Source organism: Mytilus galloprovincialis, chromosome 8, assembly GCF_965363235.1.
Source record: "Mytilus galloprovincialis chromosome 8, xbMytGall1.hap1.1, whole genome shotgun sequence".
Taxonomy (NCBI): Eukaryota; Metazoa; Mollusca; class Bivalvia; order Mytilida; family Mytilidae; genus Mytilus; species Mytilus galloprovincialis.
Window position 1 is genome coordinate 3,933,680 of NC_134845.1, and position 23,950 is coordinate 3,957,629.

At 31.8% G+C, this 23,950-nt stretch overlaps 1 protein-coding gene across 1 annotated transcript in view; it reads right to left on the minus strand.

Moving 5' to 3' along the window:
- Positions 1–6,829: 6,829 nt before the first annotated feature.
- Positions 6,830–23,950, minus strand: part of LOC143084901 (sushi domain-containing protein 2-like) — a 35,243-nt gene continuing 18,122 nt past the window's right edge. The window contains exons 7-18 of the mRNA XM_076260965.1: positions 22,899–23,080; positions 22,177–22,340; positions 21,524–21,811; positions 20,693–20,964; positions 19,981–20,139; positions 19,458–19,649; positions 18,594–18,730; positions 18,161–18,299; positions 17,672–17,893; positions 16,204–16,392; positions 14,504–14,621; positions 6,830–7,834 (exon numbers count right to left, since the gene is read on the minus strand). Coding sequence (XP_076117080.1) covers positions 7,705–7,834; positions 14,504–14,621; positions 16,204–16,392; positions 17,672–17,893; positions 18,161–18,299; positions 18,594–18,730; positions 19,458–19,649; positions 19,981–20,139; positions 20,693–20,964; positions 21,524–21,811; positions 22,177–22,340; positions 22,899–23,080 — 2,192 coding nt within the window. The 3' untranslated portion in view covers positions 6,830–7,704. The remainder of the gene's footprint in view (positions 7,835–14,503; positions 14,622–16,203; positions 16,393–17,671; positions 17,894–18,160; positions 18,300–18,593; positions 18,731–19,457; positions 19,650–19,980; positions 20,140–20,692; positions 20,965–21,523; positions 21,812–22,176; positions 22,341–22,898; positions 23,081–23,950) is intronic.

Here is a 23,950-nt window from a genome sequence, read left to right on the forward strand (position 1 = left end):
ACTTTGTTTTCGAATTTCGAGAAAAACTGAATGATGCCAATCCATCTAGTAAATACTGTTTCTTTTGAGAGAGCAATTGAAAACCAAATATCACTATTTCAATCCACTTCATCTGCATTTCGGTGGATAGTTGTCTCATTGACAATCATATTACGTCTCCATACTTTTTGTACCGAGTAAGGTTCTTACAGAATCACATATTTTGCGCAAGCAAACCTTTTCCAATGTGGTGTGGTTCCACTTAATAATGCTGCGAGTGAATAGATTATTTAATTGCTATTTATTTTAAAGTGCAGTGACAAATATTTGAGAGTTTTCAAGGCGAGAAAAAGTAGCAATAAATCCGCTAGGTATAAGTTATTACTGAATGCGATTTATCAACTAAGTTTTACTGGCCTTAACCATAACGAAGGATGTACCTCGTAGTCATAGCCAGTCCCTCCTTCCTTAATACTTAATTTTTTCTGGGGTTGTTGTAAAGCTGTTTGACTTAATGATTTTCTTTAGGTTTTGGTACTATTTGTTTTTCCGACTTATGATTCGGATCGCTCCCTTATAACTACTCAGACTTTTTGTGGATGCCTTCCCTTCTTCAATTTGAAAAGTTTGGTTGGAATTTGGTTTATAATTTCAGAAGGGAAGACAGTAATGTAATTTTCTGTATTCAATTAAAACTCTGTGCAAAATACCGACTCTGACAACATGGATGAGGATACTAGAAAATTTAAAAAGATTTTAACTTATAGTTTCAGAGGTATTAATTCTTTAATCAAAATCAATGATTGTTTCTGTCGGCCATGTTCTCGTTCATTCAGATCATGAATAAAAAAAAAAAAAATCAAACATGCTAGCGATTCAAATTGATCGTTTGTTACATCGCAGATGACCTAAATGTATAATGAATGGAGGTATTACAATAGTTTACGTCGTTTCATGTGTCAGGTGAGCTGAAATGTAATGAATTTCTAAAAACTTTGCTATTTGAGGGAGAAGCAAAATATAAAGATAACAATAGTGTCATTAAACGTGAAACGTGATTGTAGAAAGAAAACTTGCAGTTGGAAACATCAGCCAACAATCGTTTTTTTTTTAATTATTTATTTCTGTTCAGATCACCATATAGTTTATGTAATGTATAGTACAGTTTTGTATGCATTTTTCCTATTTTCATAGCATTAAGTATAATAATTATAAAATCATTTTCATTCTAGATTAAGTAGGACCAAATACAGGCGTACTCCAGATCTATGACGTAAACAATTACAGGTTAGATAAGTGGAATCACACTTATAAACAAATGCCTTCTCAAAGCTAGCACACTTTTAAACAAATGCCTTCTCAAAGCTAGAAAGCTAGAAAATGTAAAATGATAAAGGCAATAAAATTGACAGAAGATTGTTCCCCCATTAATATCTCTCATGAGTTAATGGCTCTATTATTTTTAAATAAAATGTCTTGAACGATATTATCGCTGACTACATAACTGTTTTTCTAATCATTCCGTACAAGATATAAGCCACATGGCTCGTCTTCGTACTAACTCAGTGTGACGTATTAGATGCACCAGTTAAGCTGAAAAGTTTGATTATAAGGAGAGATCCACGAAAATAGACTTTCATATTAGCAGAACTGACAGTTTTTATCTGATCAATAATTTGTAAAATAATGTTAAGATGACAAGTTATTGATATGTTAAATGAAGCTGTGGTACCGAAATGATGAGCAGATATGGACAGATTTCATTCAGTTAAGTAATCTTCACAACAATGCGTCTACTTTTAACAAAATAAAATGTTTTAGTGCTACCAAGATAGAACATAAATATTTCTGGAATATAACAACTTTTTTGAAACTATTTGTTTTTAATTCAATAAATTGTATAAAGGGATATTTTGTTCACAAGTACATTAAATACAAGTAGCAAGTTTGAATAAAAAGATAAAATCAATTAGTGAGTACATTTGCACTTGAATTTACATGTCTTGATACTGATTCTGTTCAGAATGCAGTGCATTGACACTTAATGCATTAAAGCTGTTGAAGAACAAAAGTAAAAGACCAATTCTCCTATTTCTGTTCTTTATCCAAATATTCTATCGCCAAGGAAACAAACTATTTGATAAAAAATATATAATGGAAATGGGGAATGTATTAAAGAGACAACAACCGAACAAAGAGTTAAAAAGAAACAACAGACTAAGGCCACAAATCGGTTTTCAACACAGCTGGCCCCTAAGCAAACATGTTTTCTAGTTCAGTGAAAATGGAGGTCATTTATATATAAGTTACACTGTTATACATGTTCAGTTCATTGTTACTTGTCCTTACAGCAATGTGTTATTGATCAAGGACGTTTTACGGCTATTTTATTGATGATGGGAGACACTGCAATCCAAACGAATCTTTCATAGCATAGTATATGATTTTGGTTTACTTGTTGAAGGACGTTCGGTGACCTATAATTGCTAACCTTCTATGTCGTATGATCTCTTGTGGAATGTAATCTTATTGATAATCGTACTACATCTTATTTTCATATGTGCATACTGAACTTAACAATTGCTCAATGTATAAAAAGAATGTTTTACGGCTATTTTATTGATGGTAGGAGACGAGTTTTTCATAGCATAGTATAAGGTTTTAGTTTTACTCATTGTTGAAGGACGTTCGGTGACTTATAATTACTAACTTTCTACATTGTTTGATCTGTAGTGGAATAAAATCTCATTAGTCATCGTATCACATATCTTATGTGTGTATGTGTATGTCAACATACATGTACCTTCCTTAACAATGCCTAATGTCTAAATAAAATTGTTACTGTATAAAGTACTAAATAGCATCGGGTTAAGAAAAATGTAAAAATAGGAAAAAAAAAAGACGTAAATGATCTGTTCCAACACCAGGTTTCCTAAATGAAAAAAAAAAATCTAACTAGATTTATTTATTCTGAATCAGGCAACTACTGACAAATGCAAGGTGACCGACAGATAGACAGTACAAGTCATGTGTGCGTCCCCATTTTCTTCTAATCTCTATCAATGGAATAAAAAACACTATAACTAGTAACACTTATTTACTAAGCACCTTAGTTGATATCAATAGACAACTAAACCATCTAATAAAACACGTAATATCACATCAAAGAACATATATTATTAAAGCTAGCCACTATTGAAGTTATTAAAAGATATTCAAATTAAGCTAAACATAATGAGTAACATGGTGATATAGAAAACTATTATCCCGACAGTTATTTTCATTTGAAATATAATGAAAAGAAAAGACAAAATATCTTTAGCAATAACAAAAATGTATTTGTTTTAATTTGAAGTGGGGCCATTTGTTTTCAAGGCAAACGTGTATATTACAATTATGGGTGTCAAAGTCAGCATCTTAGAAAAAGCATTTGTTTCTGTATACAACTAGTTTAGTCTACAAGTTAAAATCCATTTTAATCTTCAGTGTCTGTTTAACTCATTTTGCTGTTTTTTTCATATTCTTCTTGTTTGAAGTTCCTGTTATTGCCGACCTGTAGATTTTTGTATCATTAAATAGAAATATTATTCTATTGAAAAAGATTATACTTTCTATTTACATTTGGAGATAAAAGGTATTGTATTAATAGCCCATGAAATATAAATACGTTCTTTCCTTAGGTAGGTATTATTGATGAGAGTTATTCGATCTTTCCTTAGGTAGGTATTATTGATGAGAGTTATCTCATGCATTGACATATCAAGGTTCCGGTTTCATAGGTCTTTCCTATAACAAAAATCGCATAAAAATTCGCAGGAAAAAAAAACCCCAAAAATCCTTGCAGTGACATAGTACATAAAAATGTTTATTTTTTGAACTATTCAGTTGCTGTGTTCCTTCAAAAGCATGATGTTTGTGTATTTATGTATTTTACCATATTGTGACCCCTAGATGTCTTTTGTTATCTCGTATCAGTGTCGCATATCCCACATTGGAGTCGCACACGACCACTGGTATTTTTTATTTGTCGTAGCCAAAATGTTTTTACTTGATTTTTTTTATTAGTCATGTTAGCGGAATTTTAGATGTCATAACAGTCACAACTAAGAATAAAATAAATTAAATGATTTTTTGGCTTCTCATTGCCTGTTGTTCCTTTTCCTTCCCTATATCCTGCATCTATAAGTTAATCACTAAACACGAAGAGGATAATACGTGTAACCCGTCCACTAACAAATGAATGAGACTTGTTCCGGTTATGTACCGAAAATTGAGATACATATTTGAAGGAACCTTAAAAATGTTAGTTTCACTTTGCCTCTGGCAAAAAAAAAAAAAACAACCTTAAGCAATTTTTCAATCATTTAGTACGAAATAAGTTTTATTGAAAACAGTTTTGCAGTAAACTGATATTTCGAACTACAAAGTAAAATTGACGCTCGCAAACTTTTAAATGGAATACCATTTCAATATTGTCTCTCAGTTCTTAGCAATTTAACTACACTTTTATTACATATACACTAAACATTGCACATACAGCAATAGTCGATGAATTGATGGCTTGAAAATTTTGGCGCTATCCAATCAAAATAATCGTTACAAGAAGTGTTGCATAATACTTAGAAACGTAGAGCGTATGAAGAAACAAACTTTTAACGGTGTTTCGATAGTTAAACAATGCGAAAGATGTTAGTAATTTGTGACGTCACAATGATTGAATATTGCAATCTAAGTATGAAACACATCATCATCAACAAGTGATACTGCATTACTCTAAGATCAAGATAAGGAGATGTTGTATGATTGCCAACCATAAAAGTTCAAATGAGGTGGATGTTAGCAATAATGGAAAACCGTACAGCCTTCAACAATGAGAAACACCAATACCGTAAGCGGCTAGGACCCCCCCCCCCCCCCCCAATTTTATTGAGAAAACTAATGACATGATCTATAACGAAACAATTTACGACAAAAATAAATACTAGTATGGTAGACATGAATCAACGACAACCACTGAACCACAGGCTCCTGACTTGGGACAGGCACATATGGAATGTGGCGGGTAAAACTAGTTTAAAGGCACAATTTTCAGTCATGATGTGTTACATAATTTTAAACATGTATATTTGGATGAATAGCTAATATAGACCATAGTATCGTCTAATGGATTAAAATCTTACAAATTGCGTTTTGTTGTAGTGCAAAGATGGTAGAAATTTCGCAGAAATTTGTAAAACTTTTTTTTGTCTCTTGAAACGTTACATGTAATGGTTGTTAATTATTTTGTCTTGATGACCTTAAATGTTAACATTCATTCATTTTAAACAACATAAGTGTAAAATATTTGGCCTGTCAAACGATAGATTTAAGGCTATATGAAAAACTGAATAATGTTTTCTCTACGACTATTTCATTCTTACAATAAAATAGATGTAAGACTTGACCTTTTAGAAGAATAAATAATAATAAGACTTGCTCTAGATTCCGTTATTGGTTTGAATTATGTCTATTCACTGTTTTATTAAAAGTAGGTGTGTGTGTGTAATGATTTAGACAGGTTTCCACAATTAGAATAAACTAACAGTATTCTGCAAATTCACGCTCTGAAATATTGATGATGTCCTTTAATTGAATGATTCAAAGTTTGAATATATTGAAGGTTTTAAGTTTCCAGAAATCCATGATACAAAGTAACTTTTTGTCAGAAAGATTTTGGGAACGTGTACAGAACTTCAATTTACAAGCTTGCTATTCGTACATTCCATCCATTACATTTGATGAAATATCAGACCAAACCAATGAAAAGAGAAATAACTCTATTTTGCTAAATGTGTAATATATAGATTGCAAACAACAATAAATTTCATCATAGGCTACACAAGTAGCCGTTTTCGAGATACAGTCTTTAGAAAGTTGATTTTTAGAACGAAAACTTGCTAGGAGTAAAGAAAAATTATTCCAACAATATTTTCTGGCCCAAAAAATACATTGATTTTCTTAGCGCAATGGGAACTCATCTCTCTAGTCTATCGATTCTGGACTTGAAAATTCGTGTCTCATTGCAACTTAGAAAATACGTCAAATGTTTAGGACTTAGAGAAAAGATATATCATTTTGCCTTTTGTATAAAGCAAAATGGACAAGGTACTTACTAATGAAATATATCGACAGCACACAACGACCAATCAGGATTAGCTATACTCTTTATTCTAAATACCAAGATTTATTGTAACCTATATACAGCAACTAATGATGGTGATGCAGACTATTTTGTGTGACATGACTCGGTAATTGTGATGAAGTTTGTGTTGTTACCATTCTGAAGTTTATTAAATATGAAACTCATTTGGAACACTGTCAAAAGTGTTCATTTCCTAAAATGTGTCCTTAAAATCACATTTCGCCCAAATATGTCCAAATTCTCCGAACAACAAGAACACAACCAAAAGCAGGCCCTGCTCCACATGTGGTTGCCTTAATTTAATTTATTACATTATTGTGACGGGTGAAACGGCATCATATAACTTTAAATATGGTTACACGAAATTGCACTTACATGATTGTAAAATATTAGAAGCTAAATTATAGAAAGAGATGTACATGTACATTACTACTGAAGTGTAAATGTTATATTTAAGCAAGGATAGTGGCGGATCCAGAAATTTTCATAAGTGGGGGCCCACTTGCTGCCTAAGAGGGGGCCTGATTTTGTCACGCTTCAGTGATTCCCTATATAAGAAACCAAAATTTTTTCTCAAAAGGGGGGCCCGGGCCCCCTGCCCCCATAAATCCGCCTCTGAAGGCAATCTTGCACGGTTGCAAGAATGGTATACTAGTAACAAGAATGAACTACATTTTTATACCTTATTTTAATTAAAAATGAAATGAAATGCATGACCATCATGTATAGAGATAATGTTTATACAAATATGTTGCTAATGCTGCCTTTCTCGATAACTCTAATAATTTGAAACCTATTTCGGATATATAAGATTATTACTTAAACGAAAATTGATTTTTGAAAAGCACTCGAATTTCTTAAGTTCTGTTCTAATGCAAATAAACATAGGACATACGTGGCATATCTTCCAGTTCAAAGGCTCAGCAAAATAATTGTAAAATATTTGCATATCTGATCATCAGTATAAAAAGGAAAATGAAAATACAAATTACTGTTTATAAGTTAAATGCGTCGATTTGAAGAAAAAAATGAACAATACACGAAATAAAATGTGAATTCAGGTAAGTTTACTGAATTCCGAACGAAAAGAATAAAATCCTCAAAATGCTAGTTGTCATTTTTCTAATACAATTCAATGTTTCTTAAGAAAACCACCCTGTTATCCTTGATATGACGATTCAGAATGGATATTTACAATAATAATGCTATATAGTATACGATAATTGATAACGATAGTTGATTGCATTGTTTCCCTGAGAATTCTGTTTCAATACATTCCAAAGTATCATTTGATATTTAGTTCTTCACATGAAGACCTATTGTACACAAGCAGACACGATTTTTGCTAAGAATAATACAATATGTTTCACCTCTATTCTGAAAACTAACAATTTCCATCGACTCTCAGACACGCTTACATTTAAAGACATTCCTCTGCCATGTATCTCTATATTTTAGTATCCATTCAATAAACTTTAACCAATAGTACACCATTAGCATGATGATGAGTACAATGTATATAAACTGTATCCCTGCCTAGCTTTTTACTTCTTTCCCTCATCAGTAGGTACTCTTGTTGGTTTATGTGATCGACTGTAACTCGCACTATATTCCACGTTTTCGTCTGTTACAGGGTTAGAAGGCGATCTGTATTGTCCTTTACCAGTATCATAACTAAAAAGAAACATTTGTTGAAATACGTTAAAAAGACCCACACATTATTTTCAAACTAAACATTCCATAGAACATAATATTTTACATGAATCAAGAAAGAAATTCGTATATCTAGATTGGACGTGTATCCGCATTACTGTATCCAGGAAAGCCAATTGGACGCCCCACTTAAGGATGTACTTAGGTGAGGTTAGGTAAAAATTAATAAATTAAGAGTTTGAAATTGATTCTATAAGCTGGTAGAGCATTCATTAAGGATAAAAATAAGCTAAAAATATTGATAGGTCATGGACCTCCTTTTCGAGATATTTGAGATTTAAAATATGGCGGGAAAAGGCTGACTCGGAATTTTACCTTATATTTGCATTGGTATTGTTTGGGTCTCAAAACAAAAGAAAGAAAATTAAGAATCTTCTAAAATTTTGGTAAACGACCTTTCGTGAGCTATTAAGACTTATATGAAAAAATAAATTGGTGTTATGGGGCAAAATATTTTACCTTGCATTATATGGAAAAACCCCAAGGAGTCCGAACATTTGACGAATTCCAAAACCTCACATAAGTACATCCTTAAGAGCTGTTTTTTTTTTTGGGGGGGGGGGGGGGGGGGGAGGATGCCAGCGATAACCATACTTCTAGACACCACTCAACCAAAGATTTAGAAGGAGGAAAAGCGAATATTGAAAAATATTTTAGTTATATTGGAAATATTACTTGCATTAATTTAAAACCTTGTACGAAATTATGTGTACTTTTAACCTATTGAGTTAATTGAGCGTCACTGATGACTCTTTTCTGGACAAAACGCAGTTCTGGCGTACACACATTTAATCTTGGCATCTATGATGAGTTTATCACTCTTACAACTGCTTTCTCAGGATTATTTTTAAAAGATTCGATAATTTAATGAATAAGAACAACAACACTCATCCAGAAAGGAACAACTATTGTGCATCGAACTTTAAAAATGATTGTGTTAATCTACTATACAAATACAATTTAGCAAACTATTTAACACATTTTATGTCTGTTTTGTATTCCTTCTCAGCGTTTTTGGAAGCGAATAGTTAACAGCTCTATCTTTTAATATGAACTTTGTTCATGACAGCAACACATGCGTGTTAATAATGACTTAAATGCGTTGAAGATACATAAAATATTCCAGTCTAATCGTGCATAGAGTGTTGCATTATATTTTACGTATTTGTATAAACATGCATAAATCCCCAAATGCCCATTGAAGACGAATTAGAAGGTATCTACTGAAAATCTATAATACTAAAATTACGAGGTCCAATTTGTCAGCCGTCATCACGTAAAAACGACGAATCAAAGAATTCAACTTTATATATAACTAATATAGTACAAAGGTGTAGATTAAAAATTACACCACTCCAGGCCCTTTTGTTTTCCACGTAATTAATATTGCCAATAATTAAGAAGTTCCGGGTCGAGTCTAATACCGATACCAATAGTATATTCACCTGTTACCGATTACCTTATCTGTACGTTCCGCATCTGACAGGCGCACCACCAAACGGTGTATTCAGGATTAATATGCTATATTGTATTACACGGGCCATAATCACAGGGTTGACACTACTTAATTGTCAAATTGTTACCTATTGTAGTATTTTAATCAGTTAGACTTTCTAAGATAACAATACGAATACTAAAAATCTGGACTAAAATAAGGCGTATAGGTACAGTTTTAAATTTGTTAGCGGGCATGACGTAAAACAGCGAATCAAAGAATTCAATATTTATAACTAATATAGGACAATACTGTTGATTAAAAAATACTCCATTCCAGGACCTTTTGTTTTCCAAATAATTAATATTATCAATAATTGATAAGTTCCAGTTCGACGGGTTCAAACAGAAAGATTTGAAAGCAGAGAAAACTCTGTATCTTATAATCAGCATGACTTTATCAGATGACAATACTAATACTAAAATAAGGCTTGCGCATAATATAAAAGAAAATAAAGTTGCCAGTTATAATTAAGTTTTGTTTAATACATATTATAAGCAATTGTAGTTAGATTTTGTTTTGCTTTCTGTCTTGTATAAACTTAAATTGTCATTTATAAAATTATAGGACAAGAAAAGGTTAACCCATTTTTACCTTTCCTCAGTTAGAGGATTTAGTTATTTCATAAGAGGGAAAAGAGTTTTATTACTTTACAAGGATTTCATATTCATATTACATTGTACCTGCCCAAAAGCTAACTCTCTATCTAAAAAAAAAATATTGTACAACTTAGAAGTGGTCATCAGAGGGAAATTAAAACAAAAAATTTGATTAAAGACCAGTCAAAAGAAAAATAATTTTTTCCACAACATAACATTTTGTGTTTGGAATATAGGTGGGCTTATTCCAAAACACCATGATAAAATAACAGACCCCTTTTTCTTCAAGAGATAAGAAATTATGATGTTGTACTATTAACTGAGACCCATGTAGGTTATAACACTACAGTCAATATTGAGGGTTTTAACTATTACCCTATTTGTAGACCACAATCAACTAATTCTAGATACTAGGGGGGCCTAGGTATTTTGATAAAATATGAAGTTCGCAAGGGCATCAAGATTTTAACAAATACATGTAAAGATTATCAATGGTTGCAATTTGATAAACATTATTTTAATCTAAATACAGATATATTTCTATGTTTGGCATATATTATACCTGCAACTTCATTTTATGCTGAGAAATCAGAAGACGACACACTTGAAAACATAGAAAAAGATATTATTAAGTTTAGTCAACAAGGTAGTATTATATTGTGTGGGGACTTAAATGCAAGGACAGGGTCAGAGCCAGATTTTATAATTAATGATGTAAATGATACACATATACCAATGTATGATAATTATAGTTGTGATGTTATTCAAGAAAAAAGATGTAGTTATGATATGAAAGTAGATTCAAGAGGTAAACAACTTCTGGACTTGTGTATTGCGTCCAAATTACGTATTTTAAATGGGAGAATGTGGGGTGATTCTTATGGTAAATACACTTGTATGAAAGCAGTAGGTAGTAGTGTGGTTGACTATGTTATCGTGTCAGAAGACTTGATTGCAGACACTTTATTTTTTCATGTTGCTGATTTTTTATCAACTCTGTCAGACTGTTACTGTAAACTAACATTTGGCATGTTAGCTAGTTATTCACATAAAAATAATGAGCAAGACATTACTATTTTATTTCCAGGAAAATCTATATGGTCAGAAACTTCTACACAAAAACTTCAAGATACTTTATGCCAGCCAAATATTAAAAACAGTATTAAAAAATTTTTAGACTCAAAAATTAATCTTTCAGAGGACTATATTGAACAAGCGGCTAATGAATGTTTTAATATAATAGATAACGCTGCTAGTAAATGTTTAATATTTCGTAAAACAAAATTAAAAGGTGTACGTAAACATAAAAATAAAAAATGGTTTGACATAGACCTAGTGAAAAAACGTAAAAGTCTTATTTCTAAAGGTAAGCTATTATCAAAATTCCCATGGGACCCAATTATAAAAGGGTCTTATTATAAATGTTATAGAGAGTATAATAAGCTACGTAAATATAAAGAAAGGAAATTTAAACAAAACATTCTTGACAGTCTGGATAATCTAAGGGATAATAATCCAAAGAGTTATTGGAATCTCATTAAAGAATTAAAAGAAGACATTTCGGATGGTCCAGAAAATTCTATTCAAAGTAATGTCTGGTTTTCATATTTTCAATCTTTAAATTTTAACTCTGACAAATTTAAAGACAGATTAGAGGAAATTAGTAAAAAAGTAAAAAATTTAGAAAAAAATCCAACTTTTTGTGAACTAGATTACAAAATAACCCTAAAAGAAATTTTAGATGCTATAAATAAACTAAAGAATAATAAAGCTGCAGGATTGGATGGTATTCCAAAATGAGATATTAAAATCTGGGGGAAGTATATTTGCACCTGTTTTACAGAAACTTTTTAATTTAGTATTCTGCTCTGGAAAATACCCTCACAAATGGGCATTATCTTATTTATGTCCAATTTTTAAAGCAGGGAGTCCTAGAAAACCTGAAAATTACAGAGGCATAGCAATAAATTCATGCATTGGAAAATTATTTAACAGGATTCTTAATAAAAGACTTGACATTCATCTTGATAAAAATTATATAATTCATCCATGTCAGATTGGTTTTTCAAAAAAAGAGTAGAACATCTGATCATATGTTTGTTTTAAAAACCATATTAGATAAATATACTAACAAAAAAGGGGGAAAAATCTATGCTTGCTTTGTGGACTTTAAAAAGGCTTTCGACAGGGTCATACACTGTGGTATTAAATATAAATTATTGGAAAATAACATATCTGGAAAATTTTATACTATTTTAAAAGATATGTACAGCAAGAATGAAATGTCTGTGAAAGTGGGCAATGTATTAACACCACCTTTCAATTCACTAGTTGGGGTAAGACAAGGGGATGTTCTAAGTCCAAACTTATTTAAGCTTTTCATTAACGATCTGCCTCCAAAATTTGAGCCAAGTCCAGATGCTGTTGATATCAATGGGCGTAGAATTGATTGTCTTATGTACGCTGATGACATTATTGTATTATCAAACACTAAAAAAGGTCTTCAAAACCGACTTGATATATTGCATACTTATTGTATTGACTGGTGTCTACATGTAAACTTGTCCAAAACAAAAGTTTTAATTTTTAACAAGCCTGGAAAATTTTTAAAGGAATCATTTTATTTAGATAAAGAGGCTATAGAATGTGTTAATAAATGTAAATATTTAGGGATAGTCTTACTTCTAGTGGTCTTTTTCAACAGGGGAAAGAAGAGCTATTCAAAAAATCCTTAAAGGCAAAATTTAAATTACAAAAATCCATGTCAGCTTGTAATCCAAGTATTGGTACTGCAATTCATTTATATGATCACACAATAAAACCAATTTTATTATATTGTAGTGAAATTTGGAGTTCATTTAAAATTAACTCTGCTGCTTGCAAGAAAAAAAGTGATTATCTATTTGAATTAATCTACATAAATGATTATTTGGAAAAATCACATTTCAGATATTTAAAGTATATTCTTGGTGTAAATAAGAAAGCCTCAAATTTAGCAGTGTTATCAGAGGTTGCAAGATTTCCTCTTTATTTTTCTGTCATTATATCTATGGTAAAATATGTACACAGGCTTAACAAGTTGGACACAGGGTTACTTTATGATGCTTATGTTTGTAATAAAATTTTAGATGCAGAAAACATTAATTGTTGGTATTCATCTATGAAATATGTACTTCAATCACTTGATATACAAAATTTAGATACAAAGCTCAATAAATTAATTAAATTTGTAAAATGTAAACTTTGTAATAGTTTCAAAACATTTTGGTTGGTCAAAAGATCTGAAACCTTATCACAAGGTAATAGTAAATTAGAGAATTATTTCAACCTCAAGACAGACTTTGTAAAGGAGGCTTATTTATCAATTAAAGATTTTAGTATAAGAAGAGCTATATGTAAAATGAGAATAAGTGCTCATGATCTTAAAATTGAGAAAGATAGATATAATAAAAAATACATAGAGAGAACTCAACGTCTATGTCATCACTGCTTATCACATGGATCAAATTCTATCGAAGATGAGACCCATTTTACAGTAAATTGTCCATTATATGATGAACAGAGGAAATTATTATTTGATAAAGTTATCACTTTTTGTACTAATTTTAAAGAACTACCTAATGATAAGAAATATTTCTGGCTATTCACAAATGAGCATTTACCAACTCTCATGTGCCTAGGAAATTACATTATTAAAGGTTTAGAAATAAGATCCAGATGTAAACAAAATATATGAAGTAATTTAGTATTTTATTGTTATAAGGTTTAATATAATAGTTATATAAAACACATGTTGTGTTAGGCTCTGATCCTGTTCATAACGTTATAGTATGTATTAGTTTTCTGTTTTGCTTTTTCCAATCATATTGTGTTGTAAAATGATGCCCTTTATGGGTTCTTGATTAGATTAATAAAATTCTTATCTTATCTTATCTTATACTTTAATTCAGTCACGGACCCGCGATATACGGGTGTGTTCTAGTATGATATAATAATACACGATCATCAACACATTTGGCACCTGAGAAAAGATAGAAATAGCTACGACTGAAAAAAAGTAACGTCTGCAACTAAATCAACATATGAAAAATAAGATTTGTATATGAATTATTTTAGGAAAAAAAAGACAAGGAAAGTGTCATGTTGCTACATGCAGTCTTTCATTGTCGAATTAACAATACCCAGCTCCAAATAGTCTCTACACAATAAACGTTATGAATTGATAAAAAAGAAAAATCAGTACATAATTCTTTAAATCACAAAACGATATGACGAACGACAACTCAAGGTTTATGTCACATGACAGACACATAAAACAATGTTGGAGTTCAATTATATATATATATTTTTTTTTAGATCTCACCACTTTATTAACATTTTCTAAAATATGTATGTCCTGTTTTCATAAGCAGATCATTTGATATTGCCATTTGATTAGAGACTGTTCGTTTTGAATTTCCTCGGAGTTCAATATTTTGTGATTTTACTTTTTATCAACATACATAATTTAATTCTTTGAGGTAATTGCATACTCACCTTCTAGACCTACGAAACGTTTTAATTAAAACAACAATAACTATGAAAACAACAACAGCAATAACAACAGCAACAACTATTCCAATTATAATACCGGTTTCGGCTTCGTCAACTGTTTCTGAAATGCAATTAAATACTGTCCATATATGTTTAAATTAAAGGAGGATGCTCATTGAGCCCACAAGTCGGCCTGATAACTACCTAAAACTATTTTTATCATATTGATGAATAATAATTTGTTCCACATTTTGTTAACTATTCTTTACACTGCACTAATTAATATCGTACACCCGTTTAAATCATGTACACATAGTAAATATATAATATTAAGCCAATGTCAGAAAAATATAAACTTTTTTATATGAGGCCGAGAAACTGGTGAAGGGTAAAGCTGGGGTCATACATTCGCGATTTTTACTGCCGTCCTTGTTAGGAGCATTCCCGATAATAATTTGTTAAAAGTCTGATCACGATCTTGAAAATCGTGGCTGGAAATTTAAACTTGAAAGTTGTATAAAACATTTATTTAATATCGACAACAATCAGATATTGTTCAGGAAGCGTCCAAATTCAGCCGTTTCCATCCGAACTTGTCCCGATTATCCCGTTCACAATCAGTTTCTTATCCGATATTCATCTTTCCCGGGGTTAAACCGACCTAATCTATCCCGACATCGTCCCAATTATGCCGAATGCGATCCAACAGACATCAGATCAGTGATCAGACAGTCCACCGACGCTGACGGAGGATATCCGTTAAAAAACTGTCGCCATATTTGGGATGATCAGGTACTTTCGGAACGCAATCTTATCACCGTCTTCTGCTCTGTGTTGCAAACGGCTTTGTCTAGACTCAGTCGTATCATGTTCTGTAATTGTCGGGATTCAGACGAATTTCGTTTTATAACAGGACTGTTCCAGATCGTTTCGTCAAAGACGGTTCGCATTCGGGATTCAATCTGGACTCAATCAGCAAAAAAAAAACAAAAAAAACAGCAATAACAAATCTCAAAATCTAAAGAACATTACAGCAGAATCTGTCACGACATAATCCCGATTGTAACCCGACTAGACAAAATTGAATGAGTTTTCCCGAATGTTGTATGACGCACCTAACTGTAGCAACATCCGTAGGAATCTGCTACAAAATATAGCTGTGTTACTTTTTTTTTAAATAAACACAAAGAGTGCCAGTATAAAAAAGGAACCGTAAAACTACCTTTACTATCATTGTGTAGATAAAGGTATACAACAAATCTACTGGCTAACAAGATATTTCAACAATAACTGTTATGCATTGCCTTTATTTTCATTAAACGTGTCTCTGACGGATTTTAAGCTGTTGAAAAACTCTGCTGAACGCAGTTGGTAATTTTATCGTGACATAAAAACGATTATTCTAGATGAAAAAACTAATCCTTCGAAGCAAGGTACGGCTCATATGACTCTAAATTTTAATATAAAATAATAATAATCCTGTTTAACACTTATGATTGTTGCGATTGTTTCTCGTGTGTGGAGTGTTACAGCAGTAAGAACCGAATAATCACTTTTTTATATTTTTTTAAAGATAATATTCATAATAATACATTCGTTTTGTCATATTTCGTTCCTTGCAATGATACATTGATAAAAGAACTTACTATAACGATGCCTCAGATATATTTGGTTTATACAATAGTACACTACTTAATAATTACCCGAACATTTGGCATTAACCGAAGGAGACCATGTCTGAGTATTTTCACCGGTAGGTGAACATCTGTACGTTTTGTCGTCGCCCTGTAAATGTCCCTGTCTACAACTCTCTATAGTAACGGTCTGTCCGAGTGAGTAATTCGTGTTACTCTTAATACTTTTAGGAACATTTAGTAGTCCACAGGTCCTAACTGCAATTTACAAATATTCTAAATTTAGCTGAACACTTTCAAAAAAAAAAAAAAAACTATTTTATTTGACAACCATGTAATCAATCTTTATTCTACATAAATTTTACTCTTCTGGGCAAGGCCTGGTATTTTCATTAAGAGTTACAAACACTTAAAAAAGTTGATGAAAATAACTAGTATACCAATTGTAAATGTATATATGAGCAGATTGTCTTTAAACATATATAATCAAATTATAAGTAGACCATGCACATACATTATACAATCGAACTGAAACATTCACATGGTGTTGTCAAGTTTATTTTCGATTTAGGAGTTTGACTGTCCCTCTGGTATCTTTCGTCCCTCTTTTGAAAGTATTAAAAAATAATGCACTACAATGAAAAATTAAAAAGCAGAACTCTAGAAAAACTGACAAAATCAAACACTCTAAAGGAAAACGGTGAGTTAAACCCAGTTTTATAGTTAGCTTAACCAGCCACTTGTATGACATATGTTTGTACTTTGTTATATTTACAAAAATGGACAAGCAACACAAACAGACATAAAAGGCTAACGCGACAATAATACCGAACCCCGGGACCTTCCAGCCACAAATGTGTAAGCATACATCGCAGTCATACGATTCAACCGACTAAAACAATTCAAACAATAAAGTTGAGAATGAAAATTGGGAATATTTCAAAGAGACAACATAAATCTTACATAGACGCAAACAACACAAATGGTGTAGCTGAAATCACTTTGAATGTTAAATGTATCATGCCAATACTTGCAATATCCTTTTCGTGAACATGAAAAAGGCGAATTAATACAGATATTGTGTTTTAAATATCGTCATTTTGCTAAAGCTTTATGTGTTTGATTTGTTTTCTCTCAATCAATTTGTGCCCGATTTAAAGTTAAAGGAAATAGTAGTTTTCCGCTGTTCGAAAGTCATAAATCGTTTAAGAAAAAAACAAATCCGGGTTACAAACTAAAACCGAGGGAACATATCAAATATAAGAGGAGAACTACGACACAACAGAAACACAACATAAAAATGGAACACACACAGAAACGAACTATAATATAACAATGGCCATGGACTTGGTACAGAACATTTTAAGACAGAATGGTGGGTTGCACCTGGTTTTGTGGCTAGCCAAATCTCCCGCTTTTATGGCAATGTTAAATATAACATTAAAATGACAACATTACATGACAGCTCAAATTTTGCTTTTCCAACTTATAGCCAACTATTTGTTCTATATCTATAGATGAAAGAGTTTATATTTACCTGGAGCTAGGAAACGTCGTAGCTCATGGATTCTCATTGACATTGATTTAGTTTTCATTGCTATTTCCTTGTCACCAGTAGCTCTATAGTCAAACATACAAGGCTTATTGTCGTGACATTCTTGTAGTGGTTGTCTTTTGGGTTGTTCTATTGAACAAATTGGTGGATTATAACTTGGATCGACGTACATTGGTAGAACACTTTTGTCTTTTTGTGCTGCCCCTATAAACGACATGAGTGATTGTATATCAAATGTATATATGAGCTAATATGCAATGATAAAGGTACGGAACAACATACATAATATTCACAATAGACAAATTTAATAAACAGGCCTCGTTTAGTTTAGAACTTCTTTAGCGCTTAGTTTGCTTCGAATGTTATGTTTTTAGTACTATCTTGAAATTCTTTTTATTGGTTACAGTTTTACATAAAGCCGCATATATGCAATTTAATTTTTAAGGACAAAATTACTCATCGTATACTTACATGGGTATTTGAACAGCTGATAAAGCATTAAATCATCCAATGAGTTATTATTAATCTGTGCAGCAACGGTATAATTGACATTAAGTAGGTCGTCTGTAGCATTTCCATTAAAGTTTCCAAGAAGACCTTCTACTTTCCCCTGAAAACATATCACATTTGTTAAATAAAACATTAAAATGAACTTTTACTGTGAGATATATGCAGAGTTGAAGTCTGTGGTCTTTTATAAACAAATATTTTATCACTTGGTTCGTGTTTGTATTCCCTAAAACATTTTATAAAAGTTTTACACGAAATCACAACATTTTCAATAATAACGACTTCCCAGATTCTGACTAATGTTGATGTTTTTAATATAGTAGAAAGGAATATGTTCTATTTTTCTATTTACATTTTAAATGTAACGTTACTTTGACAAATATGTTTTATATACCTGAAGTGATGGAGGTGCTATAACTACAACACATAATGTCCGGTCACAATCAGCTACTTGTATAGCAAGTCCATCCTGTAGAATAACTGTGAAGTTTGATTCCATACCTGTCTCATCTGTATTCGCCACGATAAAAGCTTAAAAGATAAACAATGATATAATTGCTAGTAGTTTAAATAATAACGACAAAAGACACATGTTTAGTAATTCATTTATTTATACAATGTAAGCATTTTAAGTTTAGGCTATATTCAATATGGCCAGGTTTGGGTACCATTAAATATGGTACAGAGACATTAGAAAACAACTTAAAAATATATATATCAGTGTGGATAGATTTAGTAACTGATTTAGTATCTAATCTATCTACTGTCTGTTAGGAGGCCGCACCAAAGTTAATATTTGTTTGTACTACAAAATACAGCAGTCATTTGCATTCCTACTTAAATAGAACATGTTAACAACAATACAATATTGATTGATTATTGATTATTGGTTGCTTAACGTCCAGTGGCAAATATTTCATGCATATTCAGGACGAACAACATACAATAATATACATAGCTAATAACGATATTGCAGGTATATAATGTCGAACAAACTTCATTTAAAAATAATCAGTGTTCAGGGTCCAAAATAAATAATATATCAGGGTCCAAAATAAATAATATATTCAGGATTAAGTCTTAAAACACCATGAAAAGATTTTTTTTTGCCATTGCATTTTAAAGAGTTGACAGTGTCGTTTATGCATATAATGCTAAGATGTTCTGCTCGCAAATTTTTTTCAAATTTGATTCCCACACGGCCTTTTATATAATTTGACAGATGCAAAGATAATAATAGCACTAAACACATACTCACATTTAAAGTCCTGCCAGTAGGATTGTTTATTATCGAAGAAATGATATTGATGATTAACCAGGACGTCAATTTTGCGTGCACTCCTATCTGCTGTTGGCAACTTTAGTCTTATTTCTACAGTTTCTGTAGAACCACCAAGAACAACACGAATGCCTACATTGGTTAACATGACAGACGTATTTCCCGTTTCCCCTTCATAAAAAGCAACATATAATAGTTTATGTTAAAACAATTATAGTGTTATTGAGATATTTTGATTTCTATGAAAATTGAAAAAAATATATAATAGATTACAATATTGCATTTCTCTCTTAACCAAAACTTTTTACAAAGAAATATCCTTTTTGAATAACTTTACGTTGATAAATGTGCCTATTATTGTTATTTTGCAGGAGTTATTCTTAGATGAGTAAGTCCAATTTCTTAAGGATTGAATAATATCTACAAAATGTACTTTTATAAATCTTCTACGTTTGGCAATGTTACTGGACAATAACTGTATAATTAATAATTATATACTTACCAACAATTTTTGGGAAAACATTTTCGTAAAATCGACCTTGAACTGTGACAACACTAGTATCCGGTAACGTAGTCTTCATCAATAGGAAGTCGCCATGACCACACATACGTTGATGCATCCCATCAAAAGTTTCAATATGACCTTGGCCAAACAGCATCGCTGTAAATGAATAAGAAAAGATAAATCTTATAAATTATTTCAATATGACCTTGGCCAAACAGCATCGCTGTAAATGAATAAGAAAAGATAAAACTTATAAATCATTTTGATATTGTAAGGCATCCCATTAAAGAGGATAAAGGATTTTATTTAACACGTAACAATCAGTTGGTGTAGCATCAATTGAGACATAGGCATCCCATTTAAGAGGATAAAGGATCTTATTTAACCCGTAACAATCAGTTGGTGTAGCATCAATTGAGACATAGGCATCCCATTTAAGAGGATTAAGGATCTTATTTAACCCGTAACAATCAGTTGGTGTGGCATCCATTGAGATATAGGCATCCCATTTAAGAGGATAAAGGATCTTATTTAACCCGTAACAATCAGTTGGTGTAGCATCAATTGATACATAGGAATAATCGACTTTTTAAAATGACATATGTGAAAGTTTTTCGGTGTATAAATGGTAAAGACGAAACAGATTTGTATTGGCTTAAAAAAACAAAATTAAATTCATATGTGTAGCAATATGTTAACATGTTTTTACCCGGTGTTGGTGGATTATATCCTTTACAGTCCCGGGTTGACCGCTGGTCCATGTAATAATCACATTTCCTGTAATCATTCCACAAACAACATTGATAGAACGTCACAACATCTTTAACCCAGTGGGACATGTCGGGAACAAGTCCGGTTTTACCATAAGGATAAGCACCCGCAGCATGGCTTCTATCTGGCGTACTGCCTTGAAAACTATCAGATGAATACCTGAGATTACCGCCGGCATCGTAACAACACTGGTTTCCAGCCCCGGTTTGTCTAATGAAATAGCAAAATCAGTTTTAATGTGGTTATTATATCTAGAAAAGAGTTTAACAAAAAAAACGTTTCAATTTCATTAAAACAGTTTTACAATTTGATGTCAGGATACAAAAGCTAATTGACGCCGACTACTTGTTTTATAAATGTTTTATCATGGGTTTCATTTTAAAATTGCTCAAAGTGCATACAAAAATAAGGCCATCCTGTTAGATTTATTGCCGGATTTGTGTTTACATGAGCAGCATGATGGATGCCATATCAAGTTTCGGAGATGCATTCCCTTCCGGAGCACTGAAGGTTAAAAATTTAGTTGGGCTCCTGTAAGAAGTTTAGTTTTTAGTATAAAGCTGTGTCATAGTTTGTTTCTAGTCATTTTCTTTTTTCAGTTGAGTTGTCTGCTTTCAATGATAATAACATAATAAGGCAGCAACAAACCACTCTAACAAGAAAAAAAAAGTATCACACATTGTTCATTCGTCATTTTCAGTTTTACTAATTTGGTAGAGAGACTTTCATACGAAAATACCGTACTTTATCATATAAAATATAAACATACGAAGGGTGAACAGATCGGACACAATGGACAGATCCCTCGTGAAATCTACATTTAGTGGTTCTATTATCATAAAGGTAACATCCGAAATCAGCATGAAAATTTCCTACATCACTTAGAGCTTGTACCAGTGTGCATGGACATCTCACTACGTTGTTCAGCCAACTCATATCTTGTCGGTCCTGATCATACCAAGTCTTACATTTTTGGCTAGGCCAATTCTCACCCAGATTCATTACCATGGCATTGTTTACAAAAAAACCTAGGGTTATAACTTTACTGACTATGAATCTGAAAAATACAAAAAATGTAATACAAGCATTATAAAGATTTCCAATAAGGTCTTGGTTGCAACTTTTATTGGTAGTCTAGCAAAATTCTTTGAGGTAAATAGAACGTATTGTTTTTTATTTCACAAAAAAAAAAATGTGAGTCACAAAAATACAACTGCAAAACTAATTTCTCAGTTGGTCACAAAGATAAATTCTGTTTGGCTGCCATAATTTCTGTGACGGTACAAATCATTCGACCATCGCGAAAGACATGTTTATTAGATTATAAGTCATTAAAGAATCCTACAACACGTTTGACTTTGCATTATTATTTCTAAAAAAATTGAAATGTTTGGAACAGTGTAACATTTAATAGCTTCATACCTGTAGAATTTAGCCTGTTTTATATCTTGCAGTTCAGCCATAACAATTCCAATTTCATACTCATCACACACAGAACCTATACAATTTATATCATTTGTCTGAAATGTAAATTGACCGGATGATGCTTGAACAGTTCCTATACTTCTTAGATTTGCCCACGTTATCTGAAATGTAAGAAATTTAACATATATATATATATATAAACAATCGTATGGCATAATTTATTATCTTGCTCAGATAATAACCTCATTTTGCAGCGAAACCTGGAGTGAACAGATAAAACATCAACTTGAAGGTAAAAATCTAGCTGAAAAAAGCAGGATTTCCAAGTCATAAACTGTATTCAGCATTCGAAGTGCAATGCCCTGTGCGGTCATTAACATGCCCAATAATATAAGATGTACATCATTTACATCAATTTAAAGACCTGGAATATGATATCAGAACATAAGAAATATTTGGACTTTCAAAAAACATAACAGAGGAGTTAGAAGGACCTATAAAACTCAGTTAGGTTTATGGAGATCCGATATCTTGTAAACAAATATAATCTCAATTAACAAAATCAAGGAATCGTCTGATTTATATTGTTATCTATATTGTCATATATAAGTTCCCTAAGTTAACAAAAAGGGACAAAAGATACCCAAGGGACATTCAAACTCATAAGAAACATATCCGATATTAACAATATCCCCTCTACAACACCTATCCTGACTCACCCCATTATTATCTTCCTTATAACCCATCAAAGAAATGTTGACATTAGCATATTCATTGTCTGTCAGCAAAGTACTGTTCCAATGCAATGACAGCTGTGTTGTGGCAGTCTCGTTCCATCCCTGTCCCTTTCCCATGTATGGTAAATGTAATTTCTCACCCTTTGATACTCTGCCAGGATGAACTGTAAAACAAATATAAGTGACTAAAAGCACCTACATATATCATATATTACACACCCGATGAATGGGTAAGCAGAAAAGATATGTGCTTCATTATATTTCCAACACTATCCTTTATCAAAGAAACGTCCGTCAGGTTAAGAAAGGTGTCTTAGGACTGTGATTTGTCTGAATGTTGTTTCACATCAAGATTGGTCACTGTAAATGATTAACCACACATTCCTCATGTACTATCTGCAGATATCAGACTGGCGATCCAAATGAATATGTCAATAATTTGAAACCAAATTGCTGTATAAGTCAATAAATATTCGTTGGCAAAACTAGAAAAGTGTTTATTGTTAGGAAACAACATGTTTGTTAGCTAAAACATCCGAAAAGCACAAAACTCCGAATCAAGTTGAACTGAGAGTTATAGCTCTCAGATGAAACTCTCTCTAAAGTATTCAGTTTATAGGGTATTGATAAACGTTCGGTGCGAAAACGCTAGGGTTTAAAAAAGAAAAAGAAAACATAGACATTGACAAGCAGTCCTATTTTATTTGTAAACTTATAAGTTATATTTATTTACTTAATGTTTTATAGAAGGCAGCTCGGTTTATCTACCTTTTATAATTCCATACGCCCTTCTATGATTGTAATTTTTAGATTACCTTTTGTGTGCCATTTCATTTTCTTACTTTCCATATAGGTTTGTTCTTTCGTTACATTTGTTAAGTGTTTGATTTAATCACTTCATTTATAAAGTTGGGGAATATTGTGTGACTTGTTTTATTGTATATTATAGTGGGGTGACTGTGTGGTTGTATTTGTCTTTTTTTGTTACTGGAATCGAAAGTTCTCTAACCAAGGGTTAAAATGGTAAAATTGAA